A 22,057-nucleotide genomic window follows, 5' to 3' on the forward strand; every position below is an offset into this window, starting at 1 on the left:
TCATGTTTAATTTTGACTTCTCTGTGCATGCTCTTTGAGGTGGACCCCCTAAACCTGCATTATATGACTGACAGACAACACAGGTTCGACCAAATAATGTCAAAGTTGAAAATACTGTGGAAACAAAGACACCTACATCTTGGATGCCCTTGAGGTAAGCGAAAACAAATCAAAAATTAATTTCAAAGTGAACAATCCCTTTAAAAGGATAAAACGTAATGAACATAATGTGTAGGGCAATGGCAGTTTTATTAACAATAAAGCATTAAAATATAGTTTGACCCACTAATCCTACCCTAACCCATTTCTTAAAACTATGTAACTAACGTTACAATTATAAATAAAAACAACAAACATAACGTTACATGTTTAAATCGCAATAATTTATTTAGTGAGAAAATGTCAAAACCGGTACCAAATAAATATCTTTCTTCTTGTTCAGCAGAAGAAAAAAATTCATAAAAAAACAACAACATATTATTGCAAATGAACAAAGTTGAATCAAATATGTTTCTAGAACAGTGATTAAAATTGGCTCGAATATGTTTTAGTATGTGACATGAACTCTGGTGTTGATGCACTCTAAAAACATTTAATATGATTTACTAACCTTTTTAAACTTAGAATATTGATTAAATTTTTAAGCAGTGAAAGCAATTACTTACACTGTATTAACTGAGTAAATGTTAGTAAAACAAATTAAATAGATCTGAGTAACTGCATTTGGTACATTAACAAATAAACTTGAGTAGAAATAATTGGGGGGAAACATTTAAAAACAAATAATTATGAGTAATATAAACTGTGTTTATATGGCAGTAACATTAACTTTTTTTATTTCCTCTAAACCTTTGTAAAATATTCCATACAACCACCAGCATAACTACATGACACGGCCTTTATTGTCAATTAATATCCTAACATTACAGCAAACATATTTTATTCTATTTTTAACACATAAGTTGTACAATATTGACTACATCTAAACTCATGTAAGAAACATTTTCGATGTAAAAATTAAACATTTAGGCCTAAACATTAAAGTAATTCAAGTGTAATAACCGGTCTGTTATCCAGTATTCACCGGGTCAGCGCTGGTTCCCATGCCGGAGATGGACTCGCCTCTGCGGGGAAACTTCTAAATTTAGACCGCCGTCCTGCGTCACTCACAGCCGAAAAATGCTGCGACGCGACTGACTCCATAACCTGCCAATAAACAACCAGTGCACAGTTCTAAGGACATTTTATCATCCAAATTAGTTATATCCATTATCTTTAAGAATAAAGTCGTGTGTTTTTTTTGTATGCAAGGCCTTACAATCACGCGAAAAGGCAGGCGCAAGTCGACACTCGTTGAGTAACATTGCGTCTCTGTATGTTCTTTTTTCATTAAATAAAATTATTTAAAGCATATTAATGATTATACAGATAAAATAAAACAAACAAACCTTAATGTCAGGTGGAAATGCTCCAATTCTGCGCCGATGAGAAGAGAAGAGGAGAAGAGATCTGTTCTTTTCTGGACTGGGAGAGTTCAAACAGCGCGCAACCGCAAGTTCAAACAGCGCTCACTCAAGTTCAACCGTTGAGTTGTCGTCACGTCAGAGGGTGGGGAGGGGTGCGTTGTTGTAATCATAGACAGTAAAATACATTTTAATTGAGTAAACTTAATTAATTTCTTATGCGTGTTAAATAATAATATTGATTTTATTTTAGAAATATTTGTGGTTCTTGAGACAGATCAGTTTAATTATCCAGTCTCAAATATTGAGATGGAAATTTCACAAATATTAGCTAAGTGTATTTTAAATTAATAATTGGTTAGTCAAAAACTAAATTAGCCTATTTTAGTGAAAAACTTAAATATAACTGTAAATTTCAGACAAAATTAATTGTTGGAGTTTTAGTCATTTATTTCGGTATGTTCAACTCAAACTATTGAGTAAATTATATTCAGTTTAGTTAATAAAGACTTCAACACTTCAACATTTAGGAAAGTTTTTTGTTTGTAGGTTGTACCATAGTAGTACTGTGATAAAGTTTAGAGAAATTGTCACAAATGAAAATGAAATCGATGCAGGATATAAAATGAAAACTATTGATATGTGAAATATGGAACTGCATCTTGTAGAACACATTCTAATAAAAATAATTTTGTAATTAAAATGTGCGCTTGCGTGTGTGTAGTTTAAATGTTGTGTTTTTAATCTAAGACAGATTATACAGTATGTAACCATGACTGATACAGGCATAGGCCCCTCGACTCAGTGCAGTAAATAAATCAATCAGTAGGCTGTACTTCCCTCATGCTGGTTCTTATCTTGTCCTCTGTTTATACACATCCATGCTGGAAATTCATATTAAATTTGCATTTTTTTTGTTTTTACTTCATGAAAATCTATATTGCTTTAGTTGTTTGTAGAACACATATTACATAATATGATTAAAAATACATTAATATTATGCAATTTATATATGTGGTTTTTGCATATGTCCCTTACAATATTCTGTTGGAACATATACAAATCACAGGAGTTTTTAGCAAACCTTTTCCATATGGGAAGGTTTTAAAGTATATTATTGTTAAACACCATGTAGGCTAATGCTTCAAAGCGAGTTTGCAGCAAAAGGCACGAACAGAACGAAATGTTATTATTTATGAGTAACGTTAAACTATTAATAAATGAGACTGAAAATTTAATTGATAAGACAATTGAATGCAATAGAGTCAAAACCACGATTTTAATATGCATAAGTTAAATAGGAATACATATAAATTTGTATGTTGGTAAAGTTGTTTATACGTAAATAAATTACGTTTTTTGTTTGTTTGTTTTTTTTTTGCTGTCATGTCATTGTGAGTTGTTGTGAGTTGGGCATGTTGGCCTGCAGTTTTCAATGAAGCAGGTTTGTCTCAATTCAAGTTAAGTCTGTTTCTTGAAACAAGACGATTCATCTTTTACAAATAACACAGCAGCTTAAAAAACTGTCAAAATGTCAAAAAAGCTTGTTTCATCTGAGATATGACTCAAAACAAGATATTTTTAAGACAGTTTCACTTAACAAGATTTTCAAGATGCACTGTCTAAAAACAAGCTCCTGTATCTTACTTAAATCTTGGTCTTTAGGTAATTTTGTCTTATATTAAGTGAGCTGAGATATTTTGACTAGAAATTAGAAAAATATACTTGGCAAGATTTTGAGTTTTTGCAGTGTATTTGAATAAATTATGTTGGTGAAACATTTGAGTCTGGTTCTTCAGAAGGTAGGTTTGAATTTAGCAGACTCAAACTGAATTTCCAGAATAAAGTGCCAAGCTTTCTTAAAGGTGCCCTAGAATGTTTTTTTTTTCTTTTTTGTTGCCCTTATAATGTTAGTATGTTTTTTAGATCAAAAATAGTCAGAATTTAAAAATAAAAGGCATTTTTCCTAGCCTGATTTTAGCCTCTGATTTGAAAACTCTGTATGAAGGGGTGTGTCTGCTGTGTGTAACCGGCCTCTGCTGTAATTGGCTGATATGCTAAATAGCTGTCTATTATATGTGAAACTCTCTCGAATAATTTTGCTACAGCTATTATACGTTTTTACTATTACAGCTATCGAGATTAACGAATCGTGAGATGTTTTTGAAGTATTTAGATCTATTCCCATCACAAAAAATGTTGCTGTGATGAGAATTGAGCAGCAGAGGACAGTCTGTTGATCGCGAGAATAAAGATCTTATCATTGCAACGCAGTTTCTGCACTCTCTAATGCTTTCACCAATGCAGACACGATCATGTAAATACAGTAAGAGCTTCGTTGTGCAGTGTAACATGCGTCATTGATTTCATAACGAGTTGTCCAGATAAACTCGTGCTGTGTGGAAAGATTGTTTTTGGATCGCTTTCTGTATATAATTTATTCACAATTTAAATACGTTTTTTTTTTCATCCTACTAAAAGAAACGACGTGAAGTTGATGTTTTAGTCACTCGCTTGACTTACTGATGCATAAACAGTATTGAACGATTTTGAGAGAAAGATTACCTGTCTGAACTTCAACAATAATTACACATCAGAAAGTGTTGCTTGGTAGCTCGACCTGAGGCCAGTCGTCGGTGAAATGTTTGGAAATTTTCAGAGAAAATAAAATTAACCCATTGTTTCTTCAGAGGCTCAGATGAAGGAACTAAAAAACACTTTTGTGTTTGTGTACATCCAAACACTGAGCAACTGCCATGCTGGCATATGCAAAGGTTTGGAGTCGTACATATTAATGATCCCGACTGTTGCGTCACAGTCGGTCTTATGTGGAGATTCGGCTATTTTTCAAGGGTGTTTTTCAAAAACGAGATTTAAGTAAGAAGGAGAACTCAATGGTGTTTGAGACTCATTGTACTGTATGTCATGTCCATGTACTGAACTCTTGTTATTTAACTATGCCAAAATAAATTCAATTTCACATTCTAGGGCACCTTTAAAATAACATATTAAATCCAGTCTGCTTACATTGCCAGTGTGGATGTCACATTGCACACACTAAGGCATGCTTGAAGCCAAGTAGTTAAACTGATTGCCCAGGGATAGTCAGAAACAAGTGAAGAACAAGTTGACCCCATGTCGGAGTGCATCAGTGTGTGACACCGGCTTCCAGAGGGGCTGTCTAATCCAGGACAACGATCTGAATCAGGACAAGCACCAGAGGGAGCGGCAGCAGCAAGGGATTGACCGTTCAAAGAGAGACGGTCTTTGTAACCAAATCTAACAAGACACAATTGGAACAGGTGTGCATTTAATGACAAATCAAGAAACTGCACAGAAATTAACAAATCAGGATGGCAGATCTATCTTGTGGCAATGACACCTCATTTGGAGGAAGGAGCCAAGCAGTTCTGCATGGAGCATTGCATGACCGCACAATCAAAAGTATATTTTCAATTGTGTTTTGTCTCATCTCGTTCAGCCAAAACTGAAAATGCGCTGTCATTGTTTATTAACCCTCAATTTGGTCCAATCTCATATTAAAGTATTTCTTCTGCACTCTTATTCTGCAAAAAAAAAATTCTGAAGAAAGTGCTGGTTTCTTTTATTTTCATGGAATTACAATTAAGGGGGGCTGAAAGCTTTAAAGGTTCAAAAAAGATTTAAAAGCAACATACTTTTTCTGAAGTCATATGACAGCTTTGTATATGAACCAGACTAATTTTATGAACTAAATCAAAAAAATGTATTGAAAATATATGACTCGAAATCTGTATGTTCCAAAAGCAGACCAATCCATTAAGCAGTGCAAAAGAGCATAAAGGGATACGTCAGGATTTAGCATTAAGCTTTGTATTAGTAGGAAACCTGTAGTATTTTCATATTACCATGCTTTCCACCCTCATATTAGACTAAAGATTTATGTATGATTTGTATAGGGAAAAAAAAAAAATCATCCGATGACGCAAAAGTCTTTAGCCAGAGGCTAAAACCTACAGACAGACAGTACTAGTAGTCTGAGAATGTCAAGATTTTCAGTGAATAAAAACTTTTTTTTAAGCCTGAAATCTTCAGGCTCCATTCAATGTAATTTTATAATAAAGAGTGGCTAGAATAAAGGTTTGTAAAGACAAAGGTGGGTAAATGAATTACATTTTTGGGTGAACTAGCTATGCATTAAAAGTAAAACTAATATAGAAAGTGGCACATAATGTTTAGTCAACCTATTCAGTTTCCTTGCCTCATTTCATTGATATCAAATTAGCTTATGCAACAAAAAGTAAAGATAAAGCGACAGCTAATATACAATATAAGTAAGGTAAACAGTTTCATGCAGCTTAAACGTGCCGTCACATCATGGAGAAAATCCAGTCATTTCAATAGGAATCCACACGATGGGGAGTTTTGAGTAAGGACGAAAATACTCTCCATGCTGATTTCGCTCATGTTGGTCTTGTTGACCAACAGAAAACTGCTTGGTTTTAAAAGTTTGATGATGCTTCGCTACACTATTATTATACTATTGACAATGGGCCTTATTGTTTCTGTGAAATTTTGCTAATGTGACCGCACCAAGTCTATCAGAAGAATTAATTCCATTAGATCATTTAAAAACTTGAATGTATATAGTAGTTTAAGCAAATACGCAGAGCTGGAGGACACTAAAAGCAATAAGGTCTCAATTTTCTTCTTGGCCTAAAGAGCACTCTCAGCACTGTCTCACTAATCTAAAGGGAAAAGGCATTAAACGCATCGAGTGCTGAGGAATCCAACCCGGGCAGGCCGTCACTAAATGATTATACATTGGCATAACAGGTGAAAGATGTTGTTACGATTTAACTTCGGTGTTACATCACTCCATTGAAATGTTTAAGGAACAAAGACAGAACAAGCACTCACCTGAAAAACGTCACAAAGAACTGCACCAGGTCCATAATGCTGTTGTGCTGAGAGAAGGCGATCTGTGAGGGGACAAAAGCAAAAGAGAGATAAATGATGGGGTGACAGGTTACCAAAGAACAGCTCTTTACCTGAAAAGATGATGAAGACCTTTGCTTGCGGCTAGGGTCCTTCACGAGAGATAATGTCATAACAGATTTTCTAGCTTGAGGGGCCATCACATGCATCATTTTTTTTCTTTTCCTTGTCCCCGCTAATTGTTAAATGGAGGCAATAATGGCTGTTCATGGTTACCTGAGCTGACATCCCTCAGGCATTACACACATGCCAAATATTTGCCTTCTGGGATTGTGTCTTATATTAAATGCACTGGTGTAGCTCAACATGGCTAAGAAGGGATTAAATTACACTGTGGAAGAAAAGTCCATAATTGCACGTTCAAATTGGCTGAACTTTTAGCACACAGGGCAGAGCTTTACGATGACCAGATTTGCATTTTGGAGAGAATATGTGAACCACTTAATATTAAAAGGAGCTGTATGCAATAAATGTATTTCAATTAATCATACATTTTCCCTGATATGTCACTAGACATTAAGAAATTATGTTAATTTCAATTACTTATATCACTGACAACAGTAGTCCGGTCAGGATATTGTCAATTAAAAAGTGCAGTTGCAGCCCTCGACTAGTGTTGATGTTGTCATGTTGTGTTTTGTTCTGATGCGTAACCAATCACGGAGTCAGTAGTGTTGCGGCATTCGGGTTGCCAGCTCTTCTCTAGTTACCACAGCTGCAGATACGAACGTGTCGGAATCGGATTAAAAAAAATTGTCTAAAATTGTGAAACCAAAAAAACTCAATATGAATCCGAAATACTTTGTGACAATTGCGAAATAAATAATTAACAGAAAAAACTCAAAAAGCTTCTTGTATCAGCCTACATTCCTGTTGGATCCTGCAGCATATCTGGCAACCTTGAGTCAAGGTGGAAGAGAGGGATACACCCTAATTTGAAAGTGATTGCAGTACCAGTTTGGGCCACAATCTTGCATGCAGCTCCTTTAAGTGAATTTAACTACCATGTACTAACATTAAAATTTATAATTTGTACAATGCACTTATTGTGCACATATTTGTTTTAACATTCTACTTATATCTGCATGTAACTACATCTGTAGTTAAAATTATACTTGACCCTATCTCTACCCCTTAAAGATGTCATGAAAAGGACGCTGCGATAATTTTTTTCTCATTGTGAAGCCTATCCGAGAGAAGCAGCTTCTGGACCGAGAAAAAAAATGTAAGGAGAGGCTTGATTTCATGCTTCAGTAATTAATAGAATCATAGGAAGGTGAGATTTGCTAACTAAATGGAGGCTTTAGTCCCACTCTCTGCAAAGACTAGATTACAAGTGCAGATGAATGTAAATAAGTAAATAAATAAATAATGATGTACATGGATAAATCACTGCAAAATTCTGTAAAAAAAACACAAAAAAACAACAATTATCGATTTTGATATCATGGTGCCTTTAAACCAAACTATACCACCAAATCTGTCCCTAACCTTAACCTTACCTGTATCCACTTCAATAGCATAAAAAAGTGTTTTGCAGTATATCTATCAATTTTGTTTTCTGTAAGCAAGTTGCATGCTAAAAAAAGTTAAGGTTACATGCTTTAAAAATTACATCTTTTAATTTAAGTGAGCTTAAAACAATTTTCACATAAGCTTATTGTAATTGTAATAAACGTCACATTTAGTGATGCCTTTAACATATCAGGGCTTAACACTAAGGTGTTTTGTGCTGGCCCAGCTAGGCCAGTTCAAGATTTTTACCTGACCTGCTAAAATGCAAGTGCATAGTAATAAAGATACCAAATATAAAGTGGAATCAGAATATGGTTTGTGCTGCTTATGCTTACGAGTTTTTATTCTGGCCATTCAACTACTTGTTCAAGGTTCACAGTGTCAAGATGTGTTCTCCTAGCATCCCGTAAGGCAAGGAGAATAACTACTTGGATAAATATATACCCAGCAAAAATTAATGTTCTAAATGTACAAATTTGTAAGTCACCCTGACTCACCACCAGATGAATAATGCAACACTGGCAGAGCGGGGCAGGTCTTTTGGAGAACCCATTCATTTCATTAAGTCGTTGTCACAGGAACACGGCTGGGGCTAAAGACAGCGCTAGAGAAAGCTTTAACACTCCATTAAGGCTGAACCATTTTTGTCCCCAAAGACAAGCAAGCAAGATGCTGGGATTGAAAAGAGCAGTTGTGCAGCCCCTACATCTGCCCAGTTAAGTCATTGCTCCCACTGAGACCATGCCTTGTTGTGCCATAAATAATGCTGTGGAAGCACCACATGGACAAGATGTTAACACCAAATAGGTCATTTAGACATTGTAAATCATATGCAAACATATGGCAATCTAAAATAATTCTTAATACTGCATATCTGAACAGTAACATTCAAGTATTTGCATTTACAAACATTCAGAAACAGTTTTGACATCTATCAGTGTGTTGTAATGGCACCTGACAAACAGGTTTGTATTTGTGGTCCTTTTATTAACGAAAACTATGAAAAATGTCCGCTGACAATCTCCATACATCATATTCAACATACATTATCTTGTGCATATTACTAAAAAGTGTCTGTCAATAAGTATATTATATATAGCTGAAATAATCCCTTTTATCATAGATATTCTAATTTTCATCAATTTTAATATATTATATAATTACATAAATTGTAAGGATTTATTAGGTAAATTGTATAAATTGTCTAAAATATTTTAGATGTACAATTATCTAAAATATATTGGATAATTGTATAAATTGTAAGGACTTAAACCACCCTGTATAGTTATTGTTCATTATGTTGTAGAACGAATAACCACTAACAAAGCATCTCAGATGTAGACAGGACTGTCAGGAAAATTATCCTAATGAGCATTTTGAAACATACTCTATAAACAGGACAGTAACTACTGCGACACCATCTCAGTCTTGGTTCTTTTGTTCTCCCTTCATTATTCCAGTTGTGTTCAAACCTTAAGTCATGTTAGATGATGATGATGGTGTATATATATATATATATATATATATATACATAATGGTGCTCTGATTGATCGGTCACCGATATTTGCTTTGGGATGTGTGATCAGCGGTCTCTATAAAGGCCGATCAGATGAAGCAAAACTCGAAACAATTTTTTACGCCCTGATAAAAATGGCAATTCTACAAGGTGTGTGAAAAAGACAATTTTTTTTTTTATTTAGTGATTTCACCGGAATGAATAGAGTCCGCAACAGCGATAGATTGAAGCACGCTTCCATGACATTGATCACCGCTTGAGTTCAAAAACACATTTTAGCACTAGATTTCTTATTTAATAGTGAACTAAATGAATACTCTGCTAGTTAACTGGATATGTTTTATTTATTTATCTTAGGTACATGGTGGGACAGACTTCACTGGATTTAAACAAATCAATCTAACCAAATAGATGTAACCAGTTGTAGTGGTGGCTTTCTTAATCTGTTTAAAATAATTTTGCAAGGGTTCTTGCAAAAAACAAACAAACAAACAAATAAATAAAATAATTACCAAGAAATTGAGAGAAATGAATCTAATAATCTTTATCCCCCCTCTCTTTTCCTCTCTAAATGCCCACAAGATCTGACTAAGTATCCCAGAAAAAAGCAAAGTTATAGATAGCCTATATGGAAGTCTATATTGCTGTGTACTTTACTACCTGTGGTCCTTTAAGTGTGTTAGAAAAACTGATGGCTGACTGGCTCAAAACATTATTTTGGCTATAGCCTTTTTTGTTGCTGTTTTTAGTTTAAGTCTAAAGCTAAATTTAAAGACTCAGATGTTCTGTCTTTTATTTTATATTCTACAGGAAAGTTTTATGTCAAGCCCTACAGTAAGCTGCTCCTGATAACCAAGCTGTTAAGTTAATATGCTGGACATGTTGCTTGCAAATAAATACACAGGTGACAATTCATGATACATTTTCTTCTCTTAAATGTAATACTTAAATGTATATTGTTGTTAAATAAAGTTTAATAAATAATGCTACATTATAAATACAAGTCTTCAAATAGACAATGTAATCGGTGATCGGTATCGGGTGAAACAGCTTCCAGTAATGGGGGATCGGTGATCGCCCCCAAAAATCCTGATCGGAGCACCCCTAATATATATATATATATATATATATATATATATATATATATATTAGTAATGCATATACTAAACTAATATATATTAGTAATGCAATTACCATACTTCAATATGTAATAATAATAATAATAAAGCAAATGGTCCAAAATTATATATATATATATGTGTACAGACAGTCTGATTTAATATTTTTCTCCTAGATTTTATTTTCATTAACCATAACAAATCTCATTTAAATATATGCAAAAAAACTACTACATATACATTCAAATACAAATAAAAAAATTGGTTGAAAAGGTTGAAATTTAACTACGGGTACTTTCACTGAACAGTTTTATTTACGTATTGTGACATTAAAGCAAAAAAATAAATAAATAAAGCTTGCACATATGCTTTGAAAGGAGTATTTATCTTGTTCATACTGGCTGACGACCTCACACCAACCCATGAGACAATGAGACAGTTAAGCAGCAGTAATGTTTTGTCAGATTGGGTTTCCTGCACAACAAGAGCACTTCAACTCTCCATATCTAATATCTGATGCTTTCAGAGGGGTCGGGGTCCTCATATGTTCATACTTTCACAGTCCCACTTTCCTCGGTAAGCTAATAAATGCTGATCACAGTTTCTGATCATAAACATCAGAGGAGAGCGAGCTCACCGTGTCACGGGGGTCCATTTGATTTAATGATGCATCTCCATGGTAAATAAGTGACTCTGCTTTTGGGAAATCTAATAAAAAACTATTACTGCCTGAACACAGCTCAAGAGATGAAGGTCCGTGAGACCAACGTAAATAAATGAACCATATCAAAGAAACTCATCTCATAGGTGATAGAGGAACGGAGGAATGAATGATCATCAATATTAGGTGCATTCTCGCTGTTGGAGATAGTCCCAACAACAAATGGCGTGCAGTATCTGAGCGTCTCGGTGCACAGCTGGCGAGTGGTAATGAGCGACAGAAAGGTTGAGAGGATTTGTGGTGGTTATCTTTATAAACCATATGGATATCGACCAGATGAAATCTTCCTTTATTGAGGTGGATTTTTTAATAAATAGGTTCACTAGGCACAGAAACCTGCTCAACATCGAACCCTCTAAAGGACTGCTATAAGTGTTTATCATATTCTGTGTATTATATTTTATTACCAATATAGAAGGTTATTACTTTTTCCTTCAGAGACTGGTAATGTAGGGAAAGACATCAGGGCCAGGAGGAGCGTACATTGCTCGGTGTGAACCAACTACCATTGACTAAGTATATAGACGAACATGCCTGCTGTCTATCTATCTGCAAAATAAAGATTTTCTTTTTATTTAATGTAAAAGTAATATTATGAGCACAATCATTCAATATTTATTCATCGCAATAACCACTAGCACAGTTAAAGATCTTGTTTGTTTGGTAAAAGTTTGGTAAATCTTGACAGACTGACCATAATGGAAAGTACATACAAATAAATGTAAATATTATTTTTTGCATATGTTTTGGGAAATTTTCCATTTGAAAGGATATGAATATATCCAATAAGCTGGCCATTACTGCAAAATAATGACCATAACAGGGCGATAAAAAAAGTTATAATTACCATGTCAAAATACTTTTTGTCATTATTATCAACTGTTTGCTCATTATTGATATAAAATCTATAAACAGAAATATCAGTTGACCTGAACAAAGATTCATTTATACAGATTATTTATACAATCCAAAACAGCGTTGTTGTTATCTAAAACTATAAAAAATTGTTTTTGGTACCCAAAATAAAATATAATACTTTGTATGAAATATAATATATTAAATGAAAATTTCAGTTAGCTTCCAATGCAACATTTATAATTTTTTTGTTGATATACTAAAATGACAAACTAAAAACTTAAATAATAAATTAATGAAATGTATGAATGTAATTAATCAAATTAAAGTAACATTTAAAAACAACTAATTCAAAATGTTAACAAATACAGAAAAAAAAATATTCACAGTTGTAATAAAAATGATTCGACCCCCAGTGCAAATCAGGTTTATTGGCAAAATAAAAAAAAAAAAAAAAAAAAAAAAACAATGGGGCTGCCCCTCAAAACAATGGTAGGGGAACACTGGGCTTCATTAGTTAGAAATTAGTTAGAGCTATAACGCATAAAATATCTGAACTGACCAGGGGTTTGATGAGTATCACGTTTGACTGCATCTTAGAATTATGGCTACGTCAAAAGAATGGTCCAAAGAGTTAAGAGAAGGTATCATCAACCTTCACAATTAAGGAAGAGGATACAAAAAGTGCATTAAATGTTCCTAGAGACACCAACATCATCCGACTGTGATACTGTAGACTCTGGCACTAGACGCAGGTCAGAAGAACGAGTTGATCGATCGTTTGCTCGTTGCTCAGACACATATAGCAAGTTATATATTTTGCATATACATTATATATTTGTCTCTGTCTCCTTCCCACAGACGTTTAATTAACGCGCTCGCTTATCTCTAGGACCCGCCCCCTCCACAAATTAGCCACTTACAGTGGCCATTTCCTATTTTTGCGCCCCCTCCTGCACACCCCTCCCACGTATAACGTGCAAAAAAAGGGTCAAATTTTGGTCGCAAAATGTGATTACTTGGTCACAGTCTGGAGCCCTGGCATAGTTTGCAAGTTCATAGTTAAAGGAACAGTGGTTACACTACCTGGAGGGGCAGAAAAAAGAAGCTATCAATGGCCGCAAACAGATTTCTGAGAAGGCAGGGAACAATACTAAAATAACACTGACCTCAAAAAGTAATCTATATCACACATAAATCCAGATTAACTTCAAGTAAGCATTCGAGAACCCAAGAGAAAGGTAATGGTTAGGTTAAATAAATTCCGCGATGGAGTCCATGTGTCATAAAAACTCCAAGTGATGACATTTCACACTGCAGTATAGTCTTTAAGACCAGAGTCACGGCTGAGGTGTGAGTTCACAGTGCCAGATCACATCTATGTCTGATCCACGGTGCAGGGGCTCTAACTCTTCCAACACAAAGCATTTGATTAGGGCCAGCCATACACTCATATAATGCAATGCTGATGTCATCCAGCACTGGGAAGCATGCTCAAAGCAGTTTTCAGAGGACAGAGAAAGGGAGAGGAATGCCAGTGTGGATGAGCCTCTGTAGTAGCATGTTCCCTAAAGCATCCAGCACACACAAAGTCTCAATTTCTATTTCAAGATGCAATTTATTCCTGTGACGGCAAAGCAGAATTTTAAGCCGTCCTCAGCATCACATGATCCTTCAAATCGTCCAAAAGAACAGAATTTATTTGAAATAGAAATAAGTACAATTGTCTTTACAGTGACTTTCAGTCAATTTAATGTATCCTTGCTGAAAAACTATGAACTCCTTTTTGAATGGTAGTGTAAGGAACAAATAAAGACCCAATTTTAATGACTATAGGTTTTAAATAGAGGCTAGAATCTTCATACTGAAAAGATATTTGTTTCCTTCTAAAAACCAAACTACCTGTACCAACATACTGTATGATTTACTATGCACATCATGTATTTCTATATGTGTGTACTGTATATCTCTCCTTCTGTTTGATTGCAAGCAATAAACACTCCAAACATCGTTCATTTTAAGGGTGATGTACCAGAGTAGAGATTCAACATAAATGTTTTTCCATGATAGATAGCATCAGTCTGCACATTACTCCAGCAATGTCATTTTATGTCCGTTGTCTAGGCATCTGGCAACGTAACACATTGCCACTTAACAGCTGATTCAATTTTATGGACCATAAGATGCAAACTTGTTATAGTGCATAACTGAATAATTGATTTCCATATCAAAGAACGCCGGATCTTTTTAGAAATGTTTGTTTTTGTGGATTTCCATTTCACAAAGGAGATGGATGTTTCCTGCTTTACCCAAAACAAAACAAAAAATAGCTTAAGTTAACATACTGAAACTGGTAAAATTGTGTCCTCACCTGTATTTTGATTGGCCATGAGAAGTTGCTGACATACACATAGAAGGTTATGTTGGGGTTGCTGTGAAAACTGAATTTCTCACAAGAGAAACTGTCTCTGTACTCTTTGATGTTAGTCTTTGACACGATAGGGATCTCTTCCCCGGAGATGGTCCCAGCTGTAAGGGGGAAAGAATGTGATAGATCAACTCGAATAAAAGAGGCATTCAGAAATGAGATTTGATGCACCTCATAATGGTCATTCACGCTACACTTTATATTCCATTTATAGGGAGCAAAAATGTTTGTCCATGAATTTTCTTTACCTATATTTATGGTGGGGTCTGAAATAATTTTGCATGGTTAAAATTTAGTGTGACTGCCACTTAATGCTTTCTGAGCAATTAAATAAGGGCGAGCAAGTAATCAACTAAGCTGACCGCATACACTGGTTTAGTTGCTTGTTGATATGTTTTATTCAGGGAGAAAATGAGTTTTAAATCAACCACTCAGCGTGACAATTTCATTATCTATTTTAAACATATGCGAAACATGGTATAAAACCATAATGTAACAAAAATTACTTGGAGTTAAAAAGAAAAGCAGCCTTTGTCCTATTTTATCAGGACTTTTTAAACTTTTCTGTAGTCCTCCAGTAAAAAACTCTTAAGTCTCACCAATCGTCATTCCAAACCAGCAGTATGAAACAAAGCCCTCAAAATGACATCCCAAATGCCACTACGTGGCAATGTTTATCTTAATTGAAATCGTTCAGTGCTCCTGAAGACGCCGCAGCCCCAGAATTCAGAGCCGCGCACTAGACTATTGTTAGAAGCCCTTCTCAGGGGAGAGTGTCTTTAAACAGAAAGACACCACTCCAAATATTAATTGAGGAAAGCCGGGAGGTCGAGGAGGAGAGGGGTAAACCTGTTAAAGAGGAGCAAGAATGTCAAAGTCACATTTAAAAAATTGGCTGGTGACTATTTGGATGAAAAGGTTATTACACAAATAAACAATAGAGGATAATGGTGACGTCCTTAAATGTCTCTCTACTACAAAATACCCAACACACCCAGGAACAAACTGCGGTCAAACCAGAATGCATTAGCATCTGTGTATCAATACGATATTATGCTAAGAATGATTGCAAGGTGGTCGACAAGGCATTGTACATCCAATAGACCGACTACTAAGGATGATCCGTTCTGCACTACCATTCAAAACTTTGAGGTTTTTTTTTTTTTTATGTTTATGAAATAAGCATCTTAAGCTCACAAAGGCTGCACTTATTTGATCAAAAAACAGTAATATTGTGAATCATTACAATTTAAAACATTTTAATTTTATGTTTCAAAATGTCATTTATTCCTGTGATGGCAAAGCTGAATTATCAGCAGCTATTACTCTTGCTCAGTGTCACATGACCCATAAAAAATCATTATGCTGATTTGATGTTTATGTACAATTTCGTAATTAGGGCCCGAGCACCAATGGCATGTGAAGACCCTATAGGAATTGCTCTGTTTATATTATCTATACGTTTCTTAATATTATCTTAATAAATATATTCTATAATATTTTGAAACCAGTTGTGCTGCTTAGTAGTTTTGTGGAAACAGAACAGTACTGATTTGAAATAGAAATCTTTTTTAACATTATAAAATGTTTTTACAGTCACTTTTGATCAATTGTATGCATCTTTGCAGAATACAAGTATTATCAAAAAAATCTTGCTGATCCCAAACCCTTGAATTGTAGTGTATGTTTTTAGTTTTTTATATTATTTATTATATTTTTTGAGTGTCATATAACAAGTGTTAAAATGCTGTCAAATTAAAAATAGTCCAACTTTCTAAAAAACATTTCTTGAAACACCTTTGTGCACTGACAAAAAAGTGAAGATATGCTCAACTAGCATGCTAGTTTTTACAACAAAAGCATGAACTATTATACACCAAAACAGGCAAATATTCAACCGAGGGAAATATAAATCAGTACCTGTTGACCCAACTGACCAAGTGATGTTCAGATTGAAATTGTTTGAGGCATTAATGGACATGTCCAAGTTCTTGCTGGTCTACAAAATAAAAAGAGAAAACAAAGTTGATGTCTATAAAACAACATTATTTTTTTTTTTCAGGTGATTTTATAGTAGTATGGATTCCATATGGCAATGTAGAACTATTGTTATCTGACCCATGATCACTTCACCATTGGGTTTCCATATATGTAAAGGACCAGCTTGGACATTCTCCAATATTTTTCATTTATGTTTTTGTTCACAAAAGAAAGTCATAATACATACATGTTTTAAAAGACAAAATAAGAGTGAGAAAAGGATGACAGATTTATCATTTTAGGGTGAACTATGACATTTATGAAATTGATGAAGCTTCTTCTGTTCTCAGATGATAAGTAGATTGTGACTGACCTGTTCAGGGGTGGCCATGAAGTTAATGGCAGTGTAGTGCTGGTCATCTTCTTGAAGAAGACTGAAGGTGAACTGGTAATCAATCAGCAAGTTATCTGTTCAGATCAAAACCATACTGTTAATTATCACATTTTATACAATCATGAACCACACCATGCAATTCTGTCAGGTCAATGGCTGAAACTATGCATTTAAGGAACATCGCAAAAGAGTGGTGCACATTCACTCTTGAAATAAGAGGGCTACTTTGAAAAGCTACATGAATCACCAGTCACTTTAATTGCACTAAATGAATACCTCCCTTTCAGAGTGTGTCATTGCTTTAATAAGCATACACTCTGATTAAGCTCAATTATTTTTAGACATCTACAAGTATTTCAAATCTAGGCTTCTTAGTTACATTAACGAACTTGTTAACTTTACCCAGAACTAGAGCTAAAGATTTAAAAGTTTAAGACTAAACAGTGGTTTCCAGATTACGGATCATTTCTAAACGAGCACAGTGAGGGGGTGTAGGTTTAGTCTTTTTCAAAGTCTTGACATCTCTTTAAAGCACCATTTCAAAGACATAGAAATATCTGGATTGTTTTCTTATCTCCTGGGCTGTTAAATGACTGAATGCTGCCACAGGCATCTCACAGAGAACAGCTGTTTGTGTGAATCACAATATGTCACTGTAAACATCTCTTTCACTCCCCATCAATTTGAAAGATGTCTTTATAAGCTTTTAATCAATTCAGATGTGACATGAAAGCACCATAGTTTCACTCATTTCCTCGATTTTTGCTTGAAAGATCATGTAGCCTCCATGCACTGAACAGTGCTGATCTGCAAATCAACTACTACGAGAATCAGCCCTTTCCTTTAAATCATCCCATCCGCCTAGAAGAGAATGCTGCTGCTTTCAAAATTAGTTTTAGATGCAACTATTTATAGGTGACAAAACTTGAATCATCCTCCAGCTTGCTCTTAAACCATTAAGGTGATATATGCTGGATTTTTTTCAAAAATGAAACAGAATGGAGAAGCTAAAGTGAATGTCAGTGAGTTTCATAAGTCAGACAGCTGTTCTGAAAGTGATGTCAGCCACAAAGTTGTAAGTTATTAAAAGAGCATAGGAAAAACTTGGTATATGACATTTTAGTCCAAACGCTCACTACAAGACAGAAGCTTGACATCCTGCACAAATCAAAAACTCACAGTTTCTTTGACAAGTTCTTTGTCATGTTCTCGTCTATTGTGAAGACTTCACACGACGAATCGCAGACTTGATGTCAATTACATGACCACTCTCCTGTTTGGCTGTTGCTACAGTCTCAAAATTCATTCCCTCAAACAAACATACTCTCTTTCTTAACTCAAATGAAGATGTTTTTAAGAATGTTAAAATGATAACCAAGAAGTTTTGGTTAACATTGTTTATCTTTCCAAAATATATTTTTTTACAGGTTTGGAACCAACAATAGGGTGAACAAATTATGGCCGAATCTTTATTCTCTTCACGCCGTGTCTGAAATCCGAATTCTTCCCTACTATTATAGTATGCTGTTACGTCCTTAGGGACGTTTATAGTGTTTTTGTGTTTCTCTTTTTGGTCTCTATCTCTTACTTTACTTTCACAGGCCGTCTTGCCTGTCAGTCATTCGTAGTGATTTGAGTGGGTGTGCCTTGTGAGGCGGGATCATCATCCCGATGCTTGACACCTGGAGAAGCCCAACTTAAGGAACATGCTACTGCTAACGAGAGAGACTTTTTGTTTTGAATGCAATGCGATGTGTTTTGTTTTTTTTGATTTAGTTTTGTTAAGTGTTTTGTCCGTCATGTACTCTTGCCCTTTGTTTTGAGCGCTCAAAAAGGAGAGGGGAAAGGTAAGGTCGTGAAGTTTTTTTTTTTTTGAAAAAACTTTTGCTGATAATTTATTCACCCCCATGTCATCCAAGATGTCTGTCTTTCTTTCTTCAGTCAAAAAGAAATTAAGGTTTTTGAAAACATTCCAGGATTTTCTCCATATAATGTACTTCATTGGGAACCGAACGGTTTAAGGTCCAAAAAACAATTTCAGTGCAAACTGTTCAAAGGGCTTTAAACGATTCCAGACGATGAATAAGGGTCTTATCAAGCGAAACGATCGCTCAATAAAAAGTTTAAGTTTAAGTTTTATTAGCTCAAATGCTCGCCTTGCTCCGTACTGCGATGCACATTCGTGACTCTCCTGTTCGAACTCGTTCATAAAAATTGAACAACTCCTTTAAGGATTTTTTTATTAGTTATAGTAGTTTATTTACAATGTCACGGTCATTGAACACTTTTTATTTTATCTATCTTTTCTTAGTTTAGGATTATATTGAAATGGTTTGGTTAGTTCCTTTTTGATTATGTTATTTTTGTTTGTTTGGCACAATCCAGTTTTCCCATTTGTTCCTTCCGTTTATCTTTGTTAATATGTAAAGTATAAATTACTTTACCTTTATTAAATTAAGTTTACTTGATTTTGTTGTGTCTCTCATTTCATTCAGTGCTCAATGGTGACAAGTGTCTGAACTAGTTTAATGTTCCCCTTCTAAAAATTCCTATATGTTTGTGAGCCAAAGAAGGGCTGTAGCAATGCAAAAGACACCAACAGAATACCATAAAACATCAAATAATAGCCCAGGCTTTTATTTTCCCCAAATGGTCGAACTGCACCGGCTTATATTTGAGACAGGTGTCTATGAGACAGGCCTTTATAATTTAGTGTTGAGATGTTGTTCATTGAGTGTAGGTATAGTCTGTGATCTCTAAAAATCTCCAAATGCTCTTAGTTTAAAGTTTAAAACTGCGGTCTTCCGACCTTTTAGCATCATGTCAATTGATTTTGATTAATATGCGCAAGGGAGAGAGAGCAGGACAGCGTTTGTGTTGTATGAAGACGTGAGCGCGGCCGGTGCGCTCTCTCTGCTCGTTATGCGCCCAGTCAAGCGCAGCAGTCATTCTATTCTACATCACTCACCGATCAAAATTTTCTTTGGCAGCCGCCAAAAAGTGGACGATCTGACCTGATCTCTGATCTGAAGATTAAATACAACCCGAAACTAAAAAAACAGACCAGGCCTTTATTTGAGACCAGCCTTTATTTACCCAAACCAGCAACCACACCAGGAGCCTAAAAGAGACAGGAGTCTATTTGGGACTCAGCTATTATTTGAAATGTTATGGTAGTATGTCCAAATACATAGTAATATATAGTATTTGAAAGTACCCGGGTTACCTACTACTTCAGGCTAGATTCTGAATTGCGCATTCAATTGACATTTTACTATCCCATGAGACCATAGGAGAGGATTTCTGAATGGCAGTGTCCACACTCAGGTGATTAAAGACACTGCCCACTGCAGTTATATTGGGAAAACATGGTGGGCAAGAGTGTGGGATTAAACCAGTCTGAGAAGATTTTGCATGATCAAGAGGGCTTGCTAGTGGTGCCTCCGGAAATACACAAATCAAACCTTGCATGTGTGAGAAAGCGAGCTCACACTGCCTACTTCTGCTCAACTTCGGCTTGTGTCTTAAATTAATTAGTTCGAATCATTCGCTTACTCACTCTGACCGGGATTGACACTCTCACCAGTCTTATATTGTCGCCTCCGGCCCACTCTCCAGCAACACTTCCCCCTACAGGACACTATTTGAGAAAATACAGCCGGGTGATAACAGTTTTCTTCTAAACAGCTATTGGGCCGGAAGCCTGAGAGCATACGCGCTCCATCTAACAGACGCAGAGGGAGCAGTGGATGGAAATTGATTGATAAATTGAAGGCTTTATTTAATCCTGATTGATGACAATAGGGATAATGCTGGCAGGATTTGCAAACTGAGTGAAATTTCATCTCCTAAACGCTACTGACTGCATTTAGCCTTTTCAGACTCCATGATGACTGCTGATATTAATTGCAAAAAAAGGAAAGAGAGAAACACTTATGTATACACAGGGTCATGCTGTTTCTGATATACAACAAGACTGCCCCCTAGTGTTGTGCATTTGAGCTCTGCACACAGACTTCAACATGGTTTGCTGCAGATCTTCTGAGATGTTCAAGAGATCTACATCTACTTTTTGAATTCTGACAAATCAGAATGTCTCATCCACCACTTATATTGTTGTGTGGTTGTGCATCAGGTCATAGCAATTTCATCCAGGTTTCCAAGCATCTTAAGCCCCTTGAGTCTAATTTCATTAAATGGCAGACTACAAACAGCCTCTAGAGTCAGATACATTTTCAAGGTACAGCAGGATTACTTTAAGGTCAGAGTTCAAATAGAGCATACTCACAGTAACAGGTTCCACGAAGAGGGTTGCCAAGATAACGGTTTTCTGAATCACAACTGTAGAGGGGATAAAACAATAACTGAGATGAAACACATCAGACCATGCAACATCTGATGTAAGATGCAAACATGCATTTGTCATTACATTTATATTTTATGCACTTAGCAACTGCTTTTATCCAATGCATTCAAGTAACACATTTACAGTTTAGAGGTTCTGGACTGTGAAACAAGAAACAGTTTGTAACTTGAAAAAAAAAACAAAAACAAAAAAACGAAAGGAACATATTAAACCAAAGTCTTAAGACAGACTAGACAACCTACCGCATAAGTGATTTTTGTAAATATGTTGTTTTGCATATCCTAATTAACTTTGTTAAATATTGCATCTGTGATGTTAAAGTCAGCATGAAATTAAAATTCTCCCTATTCATTTTCTAAATGCACTTTTAAATATTTTTGAATTTGTAATGTTTAATCAAAATGCCATAACTGGAGCTTCCGGTGAAAACTTCAGACTCTACGATGCATACAGGACTTCTCCAATCATTTGGTCCGCTTAAACCCCCTAGCTTTCATCTGCTTACTTTGAGTGCAACAAGTACACCTCAAAAACCAAACAACAACCAATGCATAGAATCAAGTCCTGGCCCTGATTTTTTTTTTTTTTTTTTACACTCAGATGTGCCAATATATGAAAGAAAAAAAGTGAAGAAAAAAAATGACATATGAAAACAGCTGTAGGTTTGTTTTTCGTATATCATACTGAAATTGCAGTATGACAATGGTTCTTGTTGACCTCTAAA

The 22,057-nt window shown here is 35.2% G+C and overlaps 1 protein-coding gene and 1 long non-coding RNA gene across 2 annotated transcripts in view; both read right to left on the minus strand.

The window, feature by feature from the left end:
- atrnl1b (attractin like 1b) overlaps nt 1–22,057 on the minus strand; it is a 101,399-nt gene that overhangs the window by 42,285 nt on the left and 37,057 nt on the right. Inside the window, exons 21-25 of the mRNA XM_039664951.2 lie at nt 21,256–21,308; nt 16,947–17,041; nt 16,514–16,592; nt 14,537–14,694; nt 6,363–6,424 (exon numbers count right to left, since the gene is read on the minus strand). Of these exons, the coding sequence (XP_039520885.2) occupies nt 6,363–6,424; nt 14,537–14,694; nt 16,514–16,592; nt 16,947–17,041; nt 21,256–21,308 (447 nt within the window). The remainder of the gene's footprint in view (nt 1–6,362; nt 6,425–14,536; nt 14,695–16,513; nt 16,593–16,946; nt 17,042–21,255; nt 21,309–22,057) is intronic.
- LOC120489540 (uncharacterized) lies at nt 362–3,216 on the minus strand. The gene is made up of 2 exons (XR_005624788.2): nt 1,449–3,216; nt 362–1,206 (listed from the first exon to the last, which is right to left on the minus strand). It is a non-coding gene; the product is annotated as an uncharacterized LOC120489540 (long non-coding RNA).

The sequence above is a fragment of the Pimephales promelas genome, chromosome 17 (genome assembly GCF_988280905.1).
Source record: "Pimephales promelas chromosome 17, fPimPro1.hap1.1, whole genome shotgun sequence".
NCBI lineage: Eukaryota > Metazoa > Chordata > Actinopteri > Cypriniformes > Leuciscidae > Pimephales > Pimephales promelas.